We start from the raw sequence: 20,058 nt of genomic DNA on the forward strand, positions 1-20,058 counted from the left end.
CTGTTATTAACAGAAATATTTAGAAAAAGATTCAACGACTTAATTATAAACTTTTATCAATTATTCCAATAAAAAAAGGTCACCCGTTTTGTTTTCGAAAACGAGGCTACACGTCAAACCGCGCGGAATATGCAATAGATGGACAGAAAATAGGACGAGTAAAATAATGTTCAGTTCAGTTTTAAAACGCTGTTATGGTCAAACTAATGTAAATAAAGAAAGTAAGTTGTAAACAAGAAATGTGGTGGTAGTTTTAAAAATTTGACTTGGAAAATATTGATAAAGGTCTATTTTGTATGTGGTTGATTATTGATATTCCCCATCCACATCTCGTCTCCACCCCCTCCCGATTCACTGCAACATGATGGTCATACAGTTTACAGCAAGTGGGCGAGGGTTCCATGTTAATTTTGTACTAAAGGTACTTCAAAGTTATGGAAGGATTTTAAATAATTATTAAGTATCATGGGAAATGTATCATTGTTACCAGACCACCCTTACACCTGCTCAGATTCCATTTAGTTAGGCTAGGGGGGTCCAAAAAAGTCAGAAATGCATCTAAATAATAGTAATAATACAGCGTTCAATTTTTCCGAATTTTCTGAGGTAGCCCCATCCCCCTATTGCGATCTTTATGCTCCTTTGGCGCTCACGATTTATCACTAAAATATTCAAAATTTTCTGAGGTCCCCAGCCCCTCCCCCCCACTGGGGTCCCAGACTCCTGTTGTGTGCTTTATGTTAATATACCGGTATGCACCTTCGGCACTCGCAAATTATCTCTAAAACACTTAATTCAATATGGAGAAATGTAATTTCTCTCCCCCACTGCTGAAAATCCTGACTGCATATTAGTATTATAGCTGGCTAGCCATTTCTAAATGGTAAATTCCCCAATTATAGTTTATAAAAATTCGGAGGAAAATATCTGACTAATCAGATACCCAACCCCCATTTTGATAGTACCCAAGTTTGGTAGTCCATGTGGCGGAGACAGTGAATTTTGGACTATATTAATAAAAATGTAAATTACTTTTTGTAGACCTATGGGGATCAATTGATGTGTCTAGTATATTAGAGAGTTTTCAAGGAAGAGCAAGAGAAGAATATATCTTAGCATCAGAAGAAGATGGAGTGAGTTTTACAAGCAACAACATTTTATTTCTGAATGAAATAATCATAAATTCTACCAAAGTGTTTTTTTACCAAAAAATATATCATAAATAATTACATTGTAGGTCCTATTGGCTTAGAATTATAACCAAATTAGTGTCTAAATAATTAATTCCTTTTGAAATAAGCAGCAATTTGCTATTTTATACATAAAAGATCTTGAATTATAAACAAATGTCCATCTTTTGAATTGGAATGAATGAAATGGAGTTTCTGCACTAAATGGACTACTGAAGACGACCATACAGAGTGCTATGAAGGAAATTTTGCTTGGACAGCAAGTGAATTCCAACTGTCAAATGTGCACTGGACATTTTTTTTGTCCCATCCAAACAACTAGATACTTTACCTTGCCAGGCTTGATAATCTCAGGAACTTTCTATGCCAACACCAGGATCACACATCGGAACCCCTGGTTAGTGAGCCTGTGCCTTACTCACTGAGCTACCGTGACAAAAGATTAAATTAGATAGTATGTCATATTTGTTTACATTATATTTTGGGTTTGTGTTCATTGTTGGTGTTAGCAAAATATAACGAGGTTAACCATCTTGCCCAAGGTATGTTGGAGAATGTAGCCTTTTTATTTAAAAACATTATTGATGGGAGGCTTGGATCTTATTAATTAATGTTTTTATAATTTTAATTTTCAGGGAACAGTTCCTCCTCTTGCTTGCAGTTTCTGTAAAGGTACTAATTTTAGATAAAAAAATTATATGCCCACAATTTCTTGTGACCATATGTGAGGGATCTTTACAGATTTGTTTCAAATTCAAAGTGATTTTTCATTGTGATATAAGGAAGATCCCTATCAAGTAATGCAGAGTTATCTCCTGTTTACGTTTAGTTTATCATATCTGTTGAATACGATCCTGTTCATAGTTGCAATTGGGATGTTTCACTGTGGGATAGCTATGGTATGCTGTCTCATTGAAGACAATGTTGTTGACATTGTTCGGCTTAAACCAATACCGTAGGTTTTCGCACTCTAGACTGGGCTTGGAATGAACCAATCGAATATGTCCTAGGATGAGTGGCTTTGTAATATATAAATGTATATATATATATTTGTTATGAATGTATTTTCTCTCGTTTCTCTAATAGTGAAATCTACAGCTGGTCATATTTTAGCATTAGTTGATGAAAATGGTTATTTAGTTCTTCATGATACAACTAAATCTGGTCCAGATGCCATTCTTAAAGGTAATAGATTAAATTAAAAACACTATTTGATCAACTGTAATATTAAATTACAGAAAGTTAGATTTTCAGGAATCTAGTACAATATTTAATGCCTAGAATTCCAGATCTTATTTCATTGAATAAAACTGGTTAATTCAGTGTGGAAGACATTTACAACTCTTTATTCTAGTCAAAAGCTACTACATGTATCTAAAGCTATTTGATACATTTTTAACGAAATACCAACTTCCATTTGTCAGGTGAAGACGGGCTGTCTCTCTGTGATGGATAAACCCGTTTATAACTCATGCACATGTAGAGTGGGAACTCCCCAGCATAATTTGATATTTCATTTTTTTGTGATCCTGCGAGTAATAGAATTATCAGGCTATTATTACTGCGTTTAAGTTACTTCTTCACAAAGTTGACAAACAGTATTTTATAGTCCATGGAGTCCTCAGATATATCTACTTTACCCCTTTTGTTGGAGATAATTTCCAAGCATTTCAATATTTTGGGCCGATCTGACTTTTGATTTGCATACTTCAATGACCTTTTTTAAAGAGGGGGCTGGAGGGAAATCTCCTTTAAAACATGAGCTAATAATGGTTTAAAAATGTCTCAACAAAATAAATATTAGGTTATGGGTTATTTTTTCTTCCACAGAATGGCAAGCTCACAGTAATGCTGTGTTTGATATTGCTTGGATGGAGAAAGAAGAGAAATTGTTAACTGGTTCGGGTGATCAGACAGCTGTATTATGGGATGCTGCTACATCTAAAAAATTAGAAACCTTTAAAGGTCATACAAGTAGTATCAGATCAGTAGCATTTAGAAAATTTGATGATTGTAAGTGTTTCACTTTTATTACAAAACCTTTCTAATATAATTTCTGTTAATTTTAGAAATGGAGAAAACTATTTCTGAACAATATTTGACTTCAAATATCTTATTCTTTTGGTACCTGTAAATACAGTGCATACGATTCAAGGAGCCGCATTGGCTCAGTAAGTAACCATGTGGTCTCGGGTTTGATCCTGGTATTGACCGAGAAGGTTCCACTGGATTTTCCGACATGGGGTCCTCTTGTCAGTGGTGTGCACGAAAATTTTTTATAAGAGTAGGTTGTAGTGTCACCGTCCATGCAAAATTTACCTCATACCTATGGCGTAAGTCTGACTTCATTGGCCCAATCGGTGCAGTAAAGTGGAACGTCAAATTTTCATTTCATTTGCATATAATACAGAAGATAAAATATTGTAAAATTACCTTTATTATTTTAGCTGTTTTAGCTACTGGCTCTAGAGATGGACATATCATGTTATGGGATAGAAGATGTAATCAAAAAGGTAATTTTAAATTTTTTCCTAAGCATTAACTATAAAGGTGTAAACAACAGAAAATCATTGTTGAAATATAAGAGTCCAGCAGTAAATATTATTTGGTATATGACCATTTGCTGCAGTATCCATATAACTCAGTTGTGAGAATTTGACTTGACCATCAATTGGACTTTAGTATTATATCTATAGTCACTACATCTATTTTACCTGTTGCCTAACTAGCCTTTATGTAGCCACAGTGGCTCAGTGAGTACTGCACTGGCTGACTAAGAGGTTCAGGAGTTAATCCCGGTGTCGGCCGATAAACTTCCCCAGAATTGTCCAGCATGATTTATTCTTGTCAGTCATTCGAATGGGAGAGAAAACTGTGAACACTTTGGCTTACATGTCGATAAACCTGTGACAGCTTGATTTCAATTGCTGTCCAGGCAAAATTTCCCTCATAGCACACAGTATGGCACATGCTTGTCATTATCTCACTTGGCACAGAGAAGAAGCATGTTTCCCCCTGCTATTAAAGGAGCCCTACATTCAAGCAGATTATTGAAATAAAAGATATACTATATGTCATTTTCAGTTGGTTTACATTTAAAGTAGCTAAGTCTCTAACTCAGTATCATCCAAAATCTTCAACATTGGAAACACGATTTATTTGTCAAATTAAATCAACGTTCATGTTGTGATCTTACCGGAAAAAGATGGGGTTTTGATATCCAATATTTAAGACAAAAAAAACATTTTACCATTGGTACACGAATCGTGTACCATAATGCGCTTCAGCCCTAGTTGTATCAAGAGACTCAAGGGACGAGGCTAGACACATTGCACCAAATCAAACGGCGTATGTAGACTGGAATAACCAGACGCTAGAAATTTGCACTCGCTTGAGACTGCTGGCTTATTTCGCCGAGCATAACTGATTTGAAATTGGAGTAAAAACGGAAACCATTGAATGTAAATCAGTTTATATACATTCACATTACAGTATTATATGCGTTGCGACCCACTTTTGTCAATTTCTAGGTCCCAAATGTTAGCGATTTAGCTCCTTTAAAGTATTTAATATTTTCAGATGGATCAATTCCTCCAATCAATACTATTAAAAATGCTCATGTTATTTCAACCACAAAACAACGTAAAAGAAACAGACTTGGTCCAGCTCTGGTACGTATAATATGTATTTTAAAACTCTTTAGAAGGAAACACATGGCCAAATTGAAGATTATTTATGATATCTTTAAGGACTGACTACCAGTTAACCTTAAACCTCAGACAGAATTAAATAACAAATTTTGTTTAATCTATAGATGTATTAAATTTAAAATGCTGATTTTATTGAATCTAACAGCCCTGTTTCAATAAATATTTCAGGATAGTCAACAGAGTGTAACTGTAGTATCATTTCAATCTGATAATCTCTTAATATCAGCTGGTGCTGTTGATGGGTCAGTATACATTTATATATGTTAACTAAATCTGTCAAAAAATATTTCTATTTCAATAGTTTGCAATACGAACGTCCGCGATGTACTGTATTGATACATTTTTGTAGTATCGATATTTTTCTAATTGGATTTTATATTCAAATGTTAGCTATACTGATTATCAAGACTTCATAATCAGTCATATTATTTAGGCTTTGCAGTAAACAATAAGTCTGCAAAGACAAGACCAAATTAGTAAAAGTAAAAAGAGTGAAATGTGTATTCACATTATCAGTCATATTATACACTTTGTAGTACACAATAAGTTGTAAAAAAAGTAAAACTATTCAAAATAAAACTGTGCTTTGTGATAAACCCTGACTTTATCGAAGAATTGCAATACTGCAATATATTGCAATACCTTTTGTCAAGTATCGCAATATATTGCAATATGATTTTTGGCCGCATTACACAGCCCTATTGTTAACAATTTGTAATAGCAAAGCAAACGGCTGAACTTTTGGAATTAAAATAAATCTCAATAACCGGTTGTTACACGAAATTTAAAGGTGCTTTTGATTTTGTATTATGGTGCAGTATTTAAAGATGATGTTGACAACTAAAGATTATTGACAATTGAAAAGGGACATTGGATCATGGAAATTAACCACTTTGCACAAAATGTTTGCACCCTTGAGAAGAAAAGAAAGCAAGTTTCTAAAAAATAAATTTGTGTTTTGCAAGATGTAATTAATATGTAGGCTGTTGGATTTTTTTATTATTATTTGCTTATTACAGGTTTGTAAAGGTTTGGGATTTGAGGAAGAATTATACCATGTCAAGTGAACCAATAGCTAGCTATGTTTTCCCGTATGCTGGAAATTGTCAAAGAAAACATGGTATGTATTTAATTGTCAGTTTTGTATCACCCACATACTGGTATATGACTTACAATGCTAAATATTGGACCTTAAAATATAGATGCGATGTCATCCTTTTATGATGGCTAATGCCAGGTTCCCAATGAGTCCTAATTTGTACACATTTTTATTTTCAGGTTATTCCTGTTTAACATTAGATTCATATAATAGTAGATTATATGCCAGTTGTACAGATGATGTTATTTATGTTTATGATTTGATGTCATATAATCCATTACCAGGTAATGTTATAAACGCATTTAATACAACTATACTATATATATCATATAATCCTTTACCAGGTAATATTATAAACACATTAAATACAACTATATATATCATATAATCCTTGACCAGGTAATATTATAAACACATTAAATAAACCCTTTACCAGGTAATATTATAAACACATTAAATAAAACTATATATATATAATACTTTACCAGGTAATATTATAAACACATTTAATATAACCCTTTACCAGGTAATATTATAAACACATTAAATAAAACTATATATATATAATACTTTACCAGGTAATATTATAAACACATTAAATAAAACTATATATATATAATACTTTACCAGGTAATATTATAAACACATTTAATATAACCCTTTACCAGGTAATATTATAAACACATTTAATATAACTATATATATCATATGAATGTCTCTATGACATTGAAAATGAAATGGGGGTTTAACATCTTTTCTACAGTGACTTGATTAATGAATAGGGGCTTATGCCAAACAGGGAAATTTTGCTTGGACAGAAGAACAATGGCCTACTCTTAATTCAAGTTCCAACTGTCAAGGGATCTTAGATGCACAGTAATGTCTTCTTTCCCATCCGAACAACTATACATTGTCCCAGCCAGGATCACCAATGAAAGTAGTTTACTTTTTTCATCAGATAGCTGTATTGCTGGTTAAAATGTGTAAAAATGGCTGTACATGTACATGTATTTACACAGTTTTAGTTAATTTGTTATACTTTAGCAATTTCCAGAATTTCTTTATTAATAAACAAAAATACTCCTTCATAACATTTATCAAAGCCATACTATATAGTTAAGTAGTTAATTCTGTTCCTAATGCAAATGATATTGTTTATTTCAGTTAAAACTATTCGAGGACATAAAAATACAACATTTTATATTAAAACTTGTATGAGTCCTGATGATAAATTTTTAGTAAGTGGTTCAAGTGATGATATGGCCTATATCTGGCAAGTAAGTATTTGTTATAAACATGATTTATGTAAAATACTCTTTATTCTGAATCACAATCCTCACAATCTTATTGAAATTAGATCGTTATTCTACATGTACTCCTTATTGTTTGGTCTGCATAACATAAAATCGATATTGTGACTACATTCTTATCAGCTATCTGTTCTTGTTGAAGTCTGAATAAAGCCATTGTGATTTGTTGTTAACATTCTTGCCCAAGACAAATCGTCTGTTCATTGGCTAAATAAGAGGAAAGTTCAAATTGCTAACGTAAAATCTCCCACGGCAACGGAAATGTCTAAAACAGTTTGACTGTCCTGCACTTTACATTGTAACATTGTGGATGCAGGTTGACCCTAGTTAATTTTTTGCAATGTCTGTAATATGTGCTTAAGATAAAAGGTATTTAGATTATATTTCAAGAAGTCACTGGGATATAAACTTCTTAAAGATGGTACGAGCCAATTGTGTTGTGTATAAACTTTGAATAATGTTCATACATCACTGTGTGAGAATGAATTAATATATTATTATTTTATTTGTAGGTTGATAAGCCGTGTAATTCACCAGTTATATTAAAGGGTCACAATGCTGAAGTTACATGTGTTTCATGGTGTAGACAAGATATGACCAAGGTAACAAATTACAATGCATGGCTATATATCATAATAACTAATTTCATTCCAGTGTGCCTACCATTATAATTAATTTGATCATATATGTGTTTTTCTGTAATGCTCTGTTGGGTTCTTATACAGTTGTTGCACACTACCAATTTATTACTCGCTATGAAAAATTGCCATGAAAATTTCAACTTAAACTAAATTATTTTACAAATGAACACTTTTCATTGGCTAAGAGCCAAAAATTTTCAGCATCATTTTATGTCTCGGCCAATGGAAAGGTTTTATTCTTGAACTATTTTGGTTTAAATGTTTGTGAATACATATGATACCCTTGGGGTATGTAATGGGTGATGGCCTTCAATAGGAATGTAGTTGGTGATGATGCTGCCGCCTTGGAAAAAAGTCCTCGAAGCAAATGACAGAACATACAGTGTGTACAATTACGACAGATTTATCAATATGATTGTAAGATTGTGTGAATGGTCTCTTTACAGATAGCAACAGTGTCAGATGATAATACAATGAGAATATGGCGGGTAAATAGAGGGGGTGATAAAACACCTGCTCCAGGGGAGGTCACTGGAATAGCAGAACTCACACATAGAGAAATTGGTAAGACAATCATTAAAGTTACTCTCCCACCAAAGTATTTATCGGGTGGTTATTTCCAATAAAAGTATGGTAATTTTGGTAAATATGGAAAGTAGAAACATTCAGTCTTACTAGAAAAATACTGGATTCCCTGAAAAAACACCTATGGAGCACAAAAAGGACAAAAATGAGAGAGTGTCACTAATTGGCAGCCTGATGATTGATTGAGGGCTGTCTGCTCGAGGGACGTCAAATGTTGCATGCATAGATTGTCTGGCGTGTTGGCATTAGGGAACCATTAGGGAACGCTTGATGTATATGTTGATAAACTTAATGGTGAGCGGATGTGGAAAAAAAAGGAATTTTCCTCCAGCTTCGCACCTGTTGCTACATGTAGTTACCAAGATAGCCAAATCACATGACACAAACATGACTTCTTTTAATAGTTCTTCAAGTGATACACCATACATTGTCTATATGTTGATTGGTTTTGCATTTAGGATTTATTAAACATATTTTTCCTAGATTTTTGACGGTTTTAGGAGCAGAAGACAAGATGATTATTTATAATAATTTTTGATTTACTGTAAATGTCTATCTATCTCTCTTCTTAGAAGAATTAAAACCAAGGATACAACAGTGTTAGTTTGTCCTTGTCTTCACAAATATTTGATATACTTAATTGAAAATTTTTTGATTATTTTTTGTAGGAACATCAACCATTAGAGTAAAACCAACTGTCAGTCATCCTATAATCACAACACTAGCTGCTTCACCAGCTCGAAAGAAAATAACCAAGCAAGTCAGTGATCCAACACCAACAAAATCACCATCTTTAAAATCCTGGTTATCAGGTCTGGCAACTCCAGGTGGTGATTCTCCTAAAAACTCATCTCAAAAGGCAAAAAGTCCAAAACTGAAAACCGAAATGCAATCAAGGAGGAGTTCATTTAGTTTGTTTTCTTCTGTTTCTAAAACTTGTGTAAATTCTCAACCTGAAAATTTGAAAGATATAAGTAATGTGGACCCAAATACAACCAGTGTTAAGAAACCTGTAGTGCCATTTTCGAGCCAGTGTAAAGAAAATTTCAAAGAATCAGGTTTAAATAATTGCGATTTGAACAATGTGGCACTTCCTCCGTTATTAACAACACCGCAAAAATCTTCTTTAAAACGTAAACTAGACACTGAAGATGATGAATCTGAAAATCCTGCAAAGCGTTCAAATATTCTTCAAGAAAGTAGTATTGTTAATTCTGATGAAAAACTTCCTCCGGCATGTTTAGACTCTTGTAAAAAGAATGAAATGACCCCAAAATACTCACCAACACAAAATTTACCCAACATTGTGATAGATGAAGTAGAGGGTAGAAGTCCAGTCGTACCCTATCGAGGTAATAAAGAGAACTGTCAGAGTCGTAAAAAGTTAGATTGGTTGACGAAGATAAGGCTTCATCGTGATGGACATGAAGGAACTTGTTTGTTGAGTCCTGGTAAATCACAAGTTTCATCAAGTGATGAATTTTCTAGTCAAAATAGTGATAGTGCTTCTCCTGTTCGACCAAAGGTAATTATTGTTAATTTTGAGGATAATTAATAAATTATTGTTAATCAGCTTTAAAACGACATAATGCCTTAGATCTCATTATTTTGATTTCATTGTTTATTTAAATTCTATCTTGTTAGGTGCAAATTCCAATGACTTAAATAAATGGAAGGATTCTGTTTGTAGTCTCTGAGAAAAATGTAGTTTTAAACAAAGATTGCATACCATTTAAAGGTGTGATTCGATAGACTGCTTTGCAGACCCTGCTTTTGTATCATAAACCCTTTAAATGTACTAGCCCGTAGCATACATGTTAAACCAGAACACTGAATGATAAAATCTGCTTGTAATTTAAATCAAAATACTAAAGCATAACTTCTTAGTTTCAATACTATCCCACTTTCTCCAGCCACAAATGAAGGTGGAGAAATTTGATATGAAACAATTTGTACATGATCTTTCTGTTCTTTAAGCTAGCCTTCCATTTCCTTGATTTGGTATAATGAACTGGACCTTTATATAATGAACCACATGAATTTGCAGTTCCATAAGCATTTTATTTCTTAATTCTCTTTTCAGACACCATTAAGAGGGAAAAATTCTATTGTGCATTACTTTCAAAGGAACAGAATTCCCAACTGATATATGTATGTGAATTTCAAAGACTCTTCTATATCTTTTTGTAGTATACCAATGCAATACAATATATTTTACGTATATATTTTTGATATTACTGAAGACCGACATTGATCCGTCTTTTTGAGTTCAACAATTGTTAAGGTTATTTTAATGAGTATTTTTATACTCATCCATTTTTTCGTCTTGTCTGGAAAAATGTTTATTTTGTTTTATTTGGATACCGGTGGAATTACTACTTAAACTACAATACTGTGAAAGATCAATCTGAATGAATCCAAGCTGGGAGGTTATTTGCGTTTTTATTTTAATAAATCTGAATAAATTTAGATGTGGATTAAGCCGTCCAAAATTTAATTTTGGGGGGCAAAAAAATGCAAATGACACATGGTAACTTTAAAAAAAAATTATCAATTGAAGGCATGTTATTTTTGGAGGTTATTACCCCAATACTGGCCGAGGTTTTATAATGTTGGCTTTACAAAGCTATTTTCGTTTAGTGGAACTCAAAATATAATTGTAAAATAACAATATATTGATTATATCTTTTAATGTACAAGATTAACATGCAATAAAAATAATGATATACATGGATTCACTGGATTTTATGTAATTTGTAGTCAGGACTTTTGTTTTGGTCATATTTGCAAGTCTTGACTGACCGAACCAATACTCAAATTGACTGGCTGGAGAACTTACCGCTATAATTAATGAGCAGACTGAGGCAACCAATATTATTTGGGTTTTGGTCGCAGGGGGGGGGGGGGCATTGTAAATAAAGCTGCTGATATGCTGATAAATTTGATAATAATGTCCCCAGGACCAGTCTTCAAATATCATACAAAAGAATTCAATTTCATTGACTATTTGGATGTTGTTTGAAATAGTTGTTTCGAGTTTGGAAAGGGGTATCCATGATCTTCATGTTATTGAAATTTCTTGCAAGTTTTTATCATTAAAGACTTCAAAATAACCCAATTTTAATATTATGCTAGTATATTACATTAATCAAGGTAAAATACTTCATCATAGGATTATTTTATTTACATCGATCTTTGGAAGAATGACACCTATTATAATCTAAATGATAAATTGAATGTTATTTTATTACATACCTATTTCTTCTTACCTGATGCAGAATTAAAAGTCAAAGCAAAGAGAGAACAAAATATTTGCTTGCTCAAATCCACCTTGTTTTGGGAAAACCAAATATTAAGTGAATTTTTGAATTTATTTAGGGAGGTGAGGCAGATCTGCAAATGTGTGTCGTAGTTCCTGCACATTGGTCGAATCCGGAAACGTTTTGTTCATCTGTATGAAAACAGGATGTGATAAAACAATTACCGTTATTTTCCGAAAAATATCTTACAGCAAAACAACAAGAAGCCTGAAACGTAGTGCTACCAGAGGTTAGTCAGTCAATCAAATATGTGACAGGTTATACAAACTGGTAACAATGAACAAATTACCAGACGGAAGACACCATAAACGGGTATTAACCACAAATAATAGGAAATCCAAAAGTGAGAAGGAAAATCTACAACTCATATTAAAACACAATGATTTAATAGTAAACCCTAACGTGTTGAATGACAATATTATAAATTCTAAATGAGGTTGTATCGTACATCGGCACCACGTCCACAATCCAGCTACTAAATCAACACGATAGTGTATTGATAAGATAAACTATACTATTTAAATCTAGGCCAGTTTACTTGACAGGAAAATCCCACCATAAGGCCCTGTCAGTATATTAATTCTCTTAAGATGGAAATTTATAATTTACTGGTTTTGTTGTTTATCAGTACCGTTACCAGCGATACAAACCAACTATTACAATGTAAGACTAGTATTCTTTTCTATTGGGGTGTTGGCTGGCCGAATAGTTGGCACGTACGCGCTATATCATAAGATCTGTCATTGAGTCAACTAGCGTGGTTTCGATTCCCCCAGTTGTACGTGACAAGGAGTATGGTCGCCTGTCCAACCTCGTGGGTTTTCTCCGATCGTCCGGTTTCCTCCCACCGCCAAAGACCCCTAAGCGCAAGCGAATTATTGAAATAAAAATTCAACCATGTGTTAGTCCCGAAATGACCTGTCTTTCTATTGTAAATTACACTCACGAGAACGACGCATTCAGAATAGGAATTTAACCTTGTGTTAATCTGCTGTAGCTTATTTGCTTTATTGTAAAATTTTTCATTTTAATTATCAAAATACGTATTTTTAGCATCAATAGCTTGTCACGCGTTATTTCGCTAAACTTAATTTTTGGCCGTCATCTTGGATTTTCTCCTCTCTTGAAGTATGACCATAGTTTTCAGCGGTAAATATCACAAATCATATTATTTTCACTTTTTACCCCGGTAGCTTGTCACAAGATGATGGACATAGGACCGTGTGACGGTGCCTTTAAACGATTTTATTTCAACATAGTATCGAACAAGTGCGAAGAATTTTCATATGGTGGATGTGCGGGAAATACCAATAATTTTCTAACACTAAAGGACTGTGCGACTCAGTGCAAAGAGAAAAATGGTATGATTTGTTTTAAAGAGATTTTCCATTATAAAATATACAAACGGATGTATGCCATACTAATATCTCGAGAATGACATGACTTTGCAGTAAACGTTATTTTCAAATGAAATGAAATGAGGTTCAACATCTTACTTTTCTGCACCGACTGGGCTAATGAAGACGGACATACGCCTTACAGTGTGCTATGAAGAAAATTTTGCCCGGACAGCGGCGCCACGGCCTACTCTAATATCGAATTCCATCTCTCAAGTGTTCTTTTAAGTGCACGTTATGAATGTGTGCACGGGACCTCGGTTTTTCGTACAAACCGAAGGACTAGACCTGTCCTTACCAGGCCTCTGTCCTGCACCACTGACATGGAGAATCCACGCTGGAAAGAACCCGGAGAACTGTCTCGGCCAACACCTTAATCGAACCCGGACCCTACTCACTCACTGAACCGACGACGTGACTCGCAATTATTTTCAAATATCAAATGTAGCCTGGCACACTGAATGAATGAAATTTTGCCCATAGAGCAATTGAATTCAAGCTGTCAAGAGTTCGATTACGTACACGACAACGTATTCGCGGGATCTTGTTTTTTTTCTATACCATCCGATCGACTAGGTCAGGCCTTCCATTCAGCATCACTGACACTGACAATGGGGAAACCACTCTTTTCACTCCAACTTCTATAGCCATTTTGTCGCCATATTGGTACCACCGTTTGTCTGAAACTGTCACAAATGACCCCGGTGATCACCAAAATCCGTAAAAAGATGCCATATACGCGTTATTTCGTTAGACTTAATGTTTGGCCGCCATCTTGGATTTTATCCTCTTTTAAAGTTGCAATTTCATATTTTTACGTTATATTTTTAAAATTTATTAAAATAAAGCCTTAAAATAGATGGTATCTATAAACAGTCCTACCTTGTTAAAGAATAATCCTATTAATCCTATAATTCACTATTGCCAGTTGAGAAATTGGCAAAAATATCATTTTCCTCTTCCAATTCAAACGTTTGAAAAATGCTTCTCCATGGTGGAGAATAGAAAACAAGGGAGGTAATTGGGCGGTAATTGTGTTATTATTTCCAGTGTAAATGAGTTTTAAGTGTGAGATGACACCTATGATCGTATAATAGTGAGTTGACAACCTATTGAGCAAAAGACATAGAAATAATTATGTTTTGACTTTCTTAGAAAATATGAAATTGTAACTTTAAGTATGACCGTAGTTTTCAGATGTAAATATCACAAATTATATTATTTTACTTTTATTTCGGTAGCTTGTCACAATATGATGGACATAGGACCGTGCGACGCTGCCTTTAAACGATTTTATTTCAACATGGTATCGAACAAGTGCGAAGAATTTTCCTATGGTGGATGTGCGGGAAATACCAATAATTTTCTAACACTAAAGGACTGTGCTACTCATTGTGAAGAGATAAATGGTATGATTTTCGATCGTAAAATATACAAAAGGATTCATGCCATATTATACTAATTTTTGTCGGGGATGGCACGAACTTCTCGTGATTTCCCTATTTAAGGAATGAGGTCTGAAGGCTTTGAGATTAGCATGAAGGAAATTATAGTTTGTTTGTAGAATTCGTGGTTTTTCTCTTACACTTCTTCGAATTCCAGCAGATCGTGGTGTATGGCATGGATGTATGGATGTCCATTTAAATTGTATCAGTAGTGCCGAAAGTATTGTAAAAAGTGACCGACAAAGAAAGATATGTTTATAGATATTCTACATTTCTACACATAACACATCCAGAGGCGTAGCCGTGACATATATATTGGGGGTGTTTTATTTTAGCAGTATAAACCATATTGGGATATGTACAGGTTTTATACAGATATCCTAATAATTGTTGTAAATTATGTAAAAAAAAAATTTTTTTTTTTTTTTTTTTTGGGGGGGGGGGGGAGTCCAAGTATATTCAGACCCCCCCCCCCCCGAAAAACAATAGTGACCAAAGTATTGTAAAAACTCACCGACAAGGAAATGTTGTTTTTTTAAACTATACATCACATCATGTGACGCCCATGAACACATCATATATAGGCCTACAAAATTTGAATTATTTTATAAAATATTGAAAAAAATAGAGATAATTGATATTTTTAAATAGCAGCGTAATACCGCCAATGAAGAACTATACCTTACATTGGATAATTTATTCACAAAACCTACAGACAAGAACCCAAACTACTATAGGCTACACTGTCCCCTGCCAGACCCTCTGTTCTACACCACCGACTACTCTGGAAATATTTTAAAATAAAAAAAACAAAACTGCTTGAATTATGAAATGCATGCAGACATCTTGAATCTGTCAATTTTACGTCAAAGTTTTAATTATTCTTAAATTTTATGAAATCATTTAAATTTTGGATACGATGAGTAAAATACACATATCTATAACATACCTTTTCTTGTCTGTCACATTTTATTAGTAGGACCGTTTTTGTCCATAATTTTGTCACTGTCAATTTTACGTCAAAGTTTTAATTATTCTTAAATTTTATGAAATCATTTAAATTTTGGATACGATGAGTAAAATACACATATCTATAACATACCTTTTCTTGTCTGTCACATTTTATTAGTAGGACCGTTTTTGTCCATAATTTTGTCACTTTTTTTAAAATGAAATCATTTGTTTTTTTGATATGATGTATAATTTAAAAAAAAACAACAACATTTCCTTGTCGGTGAGTTTTTACAATACTTTGGTCACTATTGACAAATACCCCAACAAAAACTTAAATCATATTTGTATATTTTCAGTTTGTCAGCAACCTAAAGCGGAAGGGCCATGCGAGAATCTGTATGAAAGATATTATTTTAATGCCAAAGAAAATCATTGTGAAAAATTTAAATATGGAGGTTGCCAGGGGAATGGAAATAATTTCATGACTTTATTAGACTGCATGTCTAAATGTGCACCAAGACAGATTGGATGATCTATTTTTAAAAATTTTTTTTCGGAATAAAAGTGTCTAAATCAATGCAACATTTCCTAAGTTGGTTTAAAATGCACCCTAAAGCCAACCCTGCCCTTCAGGAAGCCTCGCGGATCAATTCTACAGGGTCAAGTTTAGCGACAGATTCATACCACGTTTAATTTGTTGTTAAAGTTAAGGCCGCTGATTCTTATTCATTTTTGGCGGATGATTCCAATTTGACTGATTCTCCAAAAGTTTCCAATTAAACGTAACAGCTATATTTATCCCAGAATATTTTGATTTATTTAGGCCCAATTAATATATAAAAATTAATATACAAGCCTACTAGGTACACATTCCGATTTAACCTGGTTAGCGACAATGAAAAAGTTACAAAATTGTATAGCTTATTCTTATTGTGATTACGATTTGGTTAATAGCAATCCGACTTTGAGGAGTTATCAAGAAAATAGAAAATAACTTAGGCCTGGATAACGTAGCTTACGGTGTCAGTAACTAATTTTGTTTTATAAATACTGAATGTATTCTGTATGTAAAACTGAATTCGACCATTTTTTTTTTCTTCAACTATGTTTTATTGGAATTCGACCATTTTTGTAACTGAGATTCGCACATTCTTTTCAGTTGTTTTTTGTCTGAGTGTTTCACAACCTCCATTTAATAGAGGTCGTTCTTTTCATGATTCCGTAAATTAAAAGAAATATTTAAACAACGAAATACCGCCAATCCGCGAGTCTGCACGGAAAAACAGCTTTGGGCCAAAATAGTGGAACAGAGTTATCTCCCTGCTTACTGTATATCTATCACGTGACTGTTGCTAAGTTCCTCTAGAAAATTATTTGACTTGATCTTCCTAACTACTTCCTACAAAATAAAATGCATTTTCACACGAGAAAACACAAGTTATTTAACAAATACATCAATCACTAAAGAAAATCTGAAATGGAACAGGCGACCCGACTTCATCTTGACAAAGAGGATAAACAGTAAGTAAATTTATCATTCACGACAGAACGTCAGAAGTCTTGGTTTTAAATTACTATTATTATTAATTAGGGCTAGGCCTATCTCTATGCCCTAATTCAGTAATTGAGCAATTAGCCACCGGCCTAGTCTAGTCTCAAGAGTGGCAGTCCTATGGACCTGTCTAAATGAAATAAGACTAGCTGGAATTTTCACCTGAGTTTAATTCCTTATCCTTTCATTGTTCACTAGGCCCACTTACTGTGACTTAAGAGTTTGGTTGCCTGTTCTACTGACCACTAGCCTAATATCTAGGCCTAGTTCAATTGAATTTGACTTCTCTTCTGCTTCTGGCCTTTTAGTATGACCTTATTTAAACTATTAATTGGGACTGGGAGTGTTGAGATAAAAGGCACCTAAGTAAGATAGGCAGTAGTTTTGTTTCTGTCACTCAGACTCAGGTCAATTTACGCAGCTAAAGTGACATTAATGACACACTGCAATATGGATATTCTCATCTGGTACCCTTATTTATTATTATTATTAAACTTTTTTTTTTAATAAATGGGGTCTATTTCATGCAGTCTTTTGAGTTCTAAGAAGGCTTTGGATCAACATTCATAATCTCAGACTCAACATACACCTAGAAAAATAACCCATCTGGAGTCATTTTAACTATATTAAATTAATAATAAGGCCGATTAATAGCTGATTATTTTCTGGTTTTAGACTAAGAAATTACATAGCTTGGAAGAATATTTACCGACAGTTGGTGGAAAGTCATCTTCAGTTCGCTAAAAGTTTACAGAATGTGGCAGTATTCGCCGAAACAGCTTTCAAAGATGACCAAGGTGACTTACTTGCCTTTTATTACTTTTAAACCTCTTTTGATAACATATGTTAATAGAGTTGTGGGAAAATGTTGGGTTCATAAAATAACGAGTAGGGCTATGGGGTGGTGTTTAACGTCTCGTGAACACTTTGCTTGGGTTATTTTGAGACTAACGTACAACTAATATCTGATAGCGATTGAAACCTTACAACCGAGAAACCTTCGAGACGATAGAAGCAATTGTGCCCCCACCCAACACCAAGCCCTTTTCCACTATCAGGTTTTCTTTTTCTCTAGAAACCCAATGTTCCTCTGTGTAGAAATAGATGTGATATAGGAATCTGATATAATATTTTCAGACACACCTTCAAGTATTGTTATGATTGATATGGGCAGAATATTAATAAATGAGTTAAAAAGTCAGTCAAAAGCTATCAAAGATCAATGGGAAGGATATAATAAAGATAAAACACCATTTGATTTTCTAGATAGGTAAGTACCTATTTTATGGTACTGATATCGACAGGCGTTTTTCAATGATGTACTTTTCTGAGAATCCAATTAAAATTATAGAGAGTAAATAAGAGTATCTCCTCTTTCTCTATCTTCTTTTTCTATATCTTCCTTACAGAGCAATCTGATTAAAATACAGATCTATATTTCGTTTCGTTTTTTTTATACTTTCGAAAGACAAGTAAAACGAAATTTTGAACTATAAAAACGAAACGAAATAAGACCCGTGTTTTAATCAGATTGCCTTATAGAGAGTTATAGTCTTAAGTTACAGTTTTTACTTTTTCTTTGTGCATTAAGAATTAAATGATGTCATTTGATTTGTGGTACTGTTTCAGTCAGTTTATAAAACAAACGTGATGAAATTGTTCGACACGAGAAATATTTCCCTGCCTTGTTCAAAGTCATTATATTACATTGATGCAAGGGTTTACCTAGTCACTAATCAACTTTCTAGATCATCGGGTGTCCGTTCACATTTTGTTTGTGGACACTCTACAGGTCACAATCTAGAGGGTCTACAATCTTGATCCCATTTTGATGAAACTAAAAATATATGTATATCCCAAAGGTCTGGGTTCCTTTCAATACTTGCGCGTATAGGACCCTAACTTTCTAGATTATGACCCCTGATTGTATGAAACATCGCTTATTTTTAGCTTATTTTCTAAATCTTGCATAATGTGGGCGTAACCCATGACCCCTTGTTATTATCTATTTTTGAACTGTTTTAGCAAGAACGGTCAGCTATTTAGAAATTCAGATTGAAATATATGTACTTTCTTTCTTTTACTTTAGTATTGATGTTAAAATGAACAGAACTTTATACAAACAAATAGCTGATATTTGCAGTGAACGGAAACACTTGGAACAAAAAGTAAAACGTGCGCAAAAGGTTAGTTTATATCAATACTTTTAAACCTGTTTTATTATGAATCAGCCTGTTTTATCTCACCGATGTGCTCTTCGTGGGAGCCACGGTTGCTCAGCGAGTAAGCCATTGGTTCGGTAAATCGGTGTTGGCCGAGAACGTTCATGAGGATTTTCGGCATGGTCCCCCGTTGTCATTGGTACAAGACTGGGGACCGGACATGTGAAAATGTATATTTTTGCCGATAGACGAATAGACGAGGTCCCGTGTCGTGTACACATTGGCGTATATACAACACTTGATAGTTGGAATACAAAATAAGAGTAGGTCGTAGTGCCGTTGTTTAGGCAAAAGTCCCCTCATACTCATAGCACACTGTATGGCGCATGCCCGTCTTCATTAGCCCAGTCAGTGCAGAACAGAAGGACGTTAAACCCCTTTTAATTTCATTTCACACCTAAAACGAAGCCACGAAACGTCTTTTCATTATCCTACCTGCCTTTTATAAAAAAAATTGAAATATTTACGTTTACCGGTATACTGAAAACCTATTTAAGTTCAGACCAGAAGAAAGCATAATATCATTTCAATTTCTATTATATTTGGTTTATGTGCTTATACTATTGCTAAAGTTATTATTAAGCAACGCTTCACCCTTTAAACTGCTATTATATACATTTCGTTTTATTCTAT

The 20,058-nt window shown here is 33.7% G+C and overlaps 2 protein-coding genes across 2 annotated transcripts; both read left to right on the top strand.

The window, feature by feature from the left end:
* Positions 1–107: 107 nt before the first annotated feature.
* On the top strand, positions 108–11,273 carry LOC126820910 (denticleless protein homolog). Its single transcript, XM_050549084.1, has 15 exons — positions 108–221; positions 1,042–1,133; positions 1,826–1,862; positions 2,277–2,375; positions 3,021–3,203; positions 3,638–3,703; positions 4,770–4,861; positions 5,069–5,142; positions 5,920–6,020; positions 6,179–6,283; positions 7,164–7,276; positions 7,822–7,911; positions 8,397–8,514; positions 9,204–10,060; positions 10,619–11,273. The coding sequence occupies exons 1-15, from the start codon at positions 167–169 to the stop codon at positions 10,679–10,681; spliced, it is 2,145 nt and encodes a 714-aa protein (XP_050405041.1). The 5' UTR covers positions 108–166; the 3' UTR covers positions 10,682–11,273.
* A 1,782-nt stretch (positions 11,274–13,055) lies between these two features.
* LOC126821370 (actinia tenebrosa protease inhibitors) lies at positions 13,056–16,183 on the top strand. Its single transcript, XM_050549781.2, has 3 exons — positions 13,056–13,216; positions 14,494–14,661; positions 16,008–16,183. The coding sequence occupies exons 1-3, from the start codon at positions 13,060–13,062 to the stop codon at positions 16,181–16,183; spliced, it is 501 nt and encodes a 166-aa protein (XP_050405738.1). The 5' UTR covers positions 13,056–13,059.
* Positions 16,184–20,058: the final 3,875 nt, after the last annotated feature.

This window comes from Patella vulgata, chromosome 5 (genome assembly GCF_932274485.2).
Source record: "Patella vulgata chromosome 5, xgPatVulg1.2, whole genome shotgun sequence".
Classification (NCBI taxonomy): Eukaryota; Metazoa; Mollusca; class Gastropoda; family Patellidae; genus Patella; species Patella vulgata.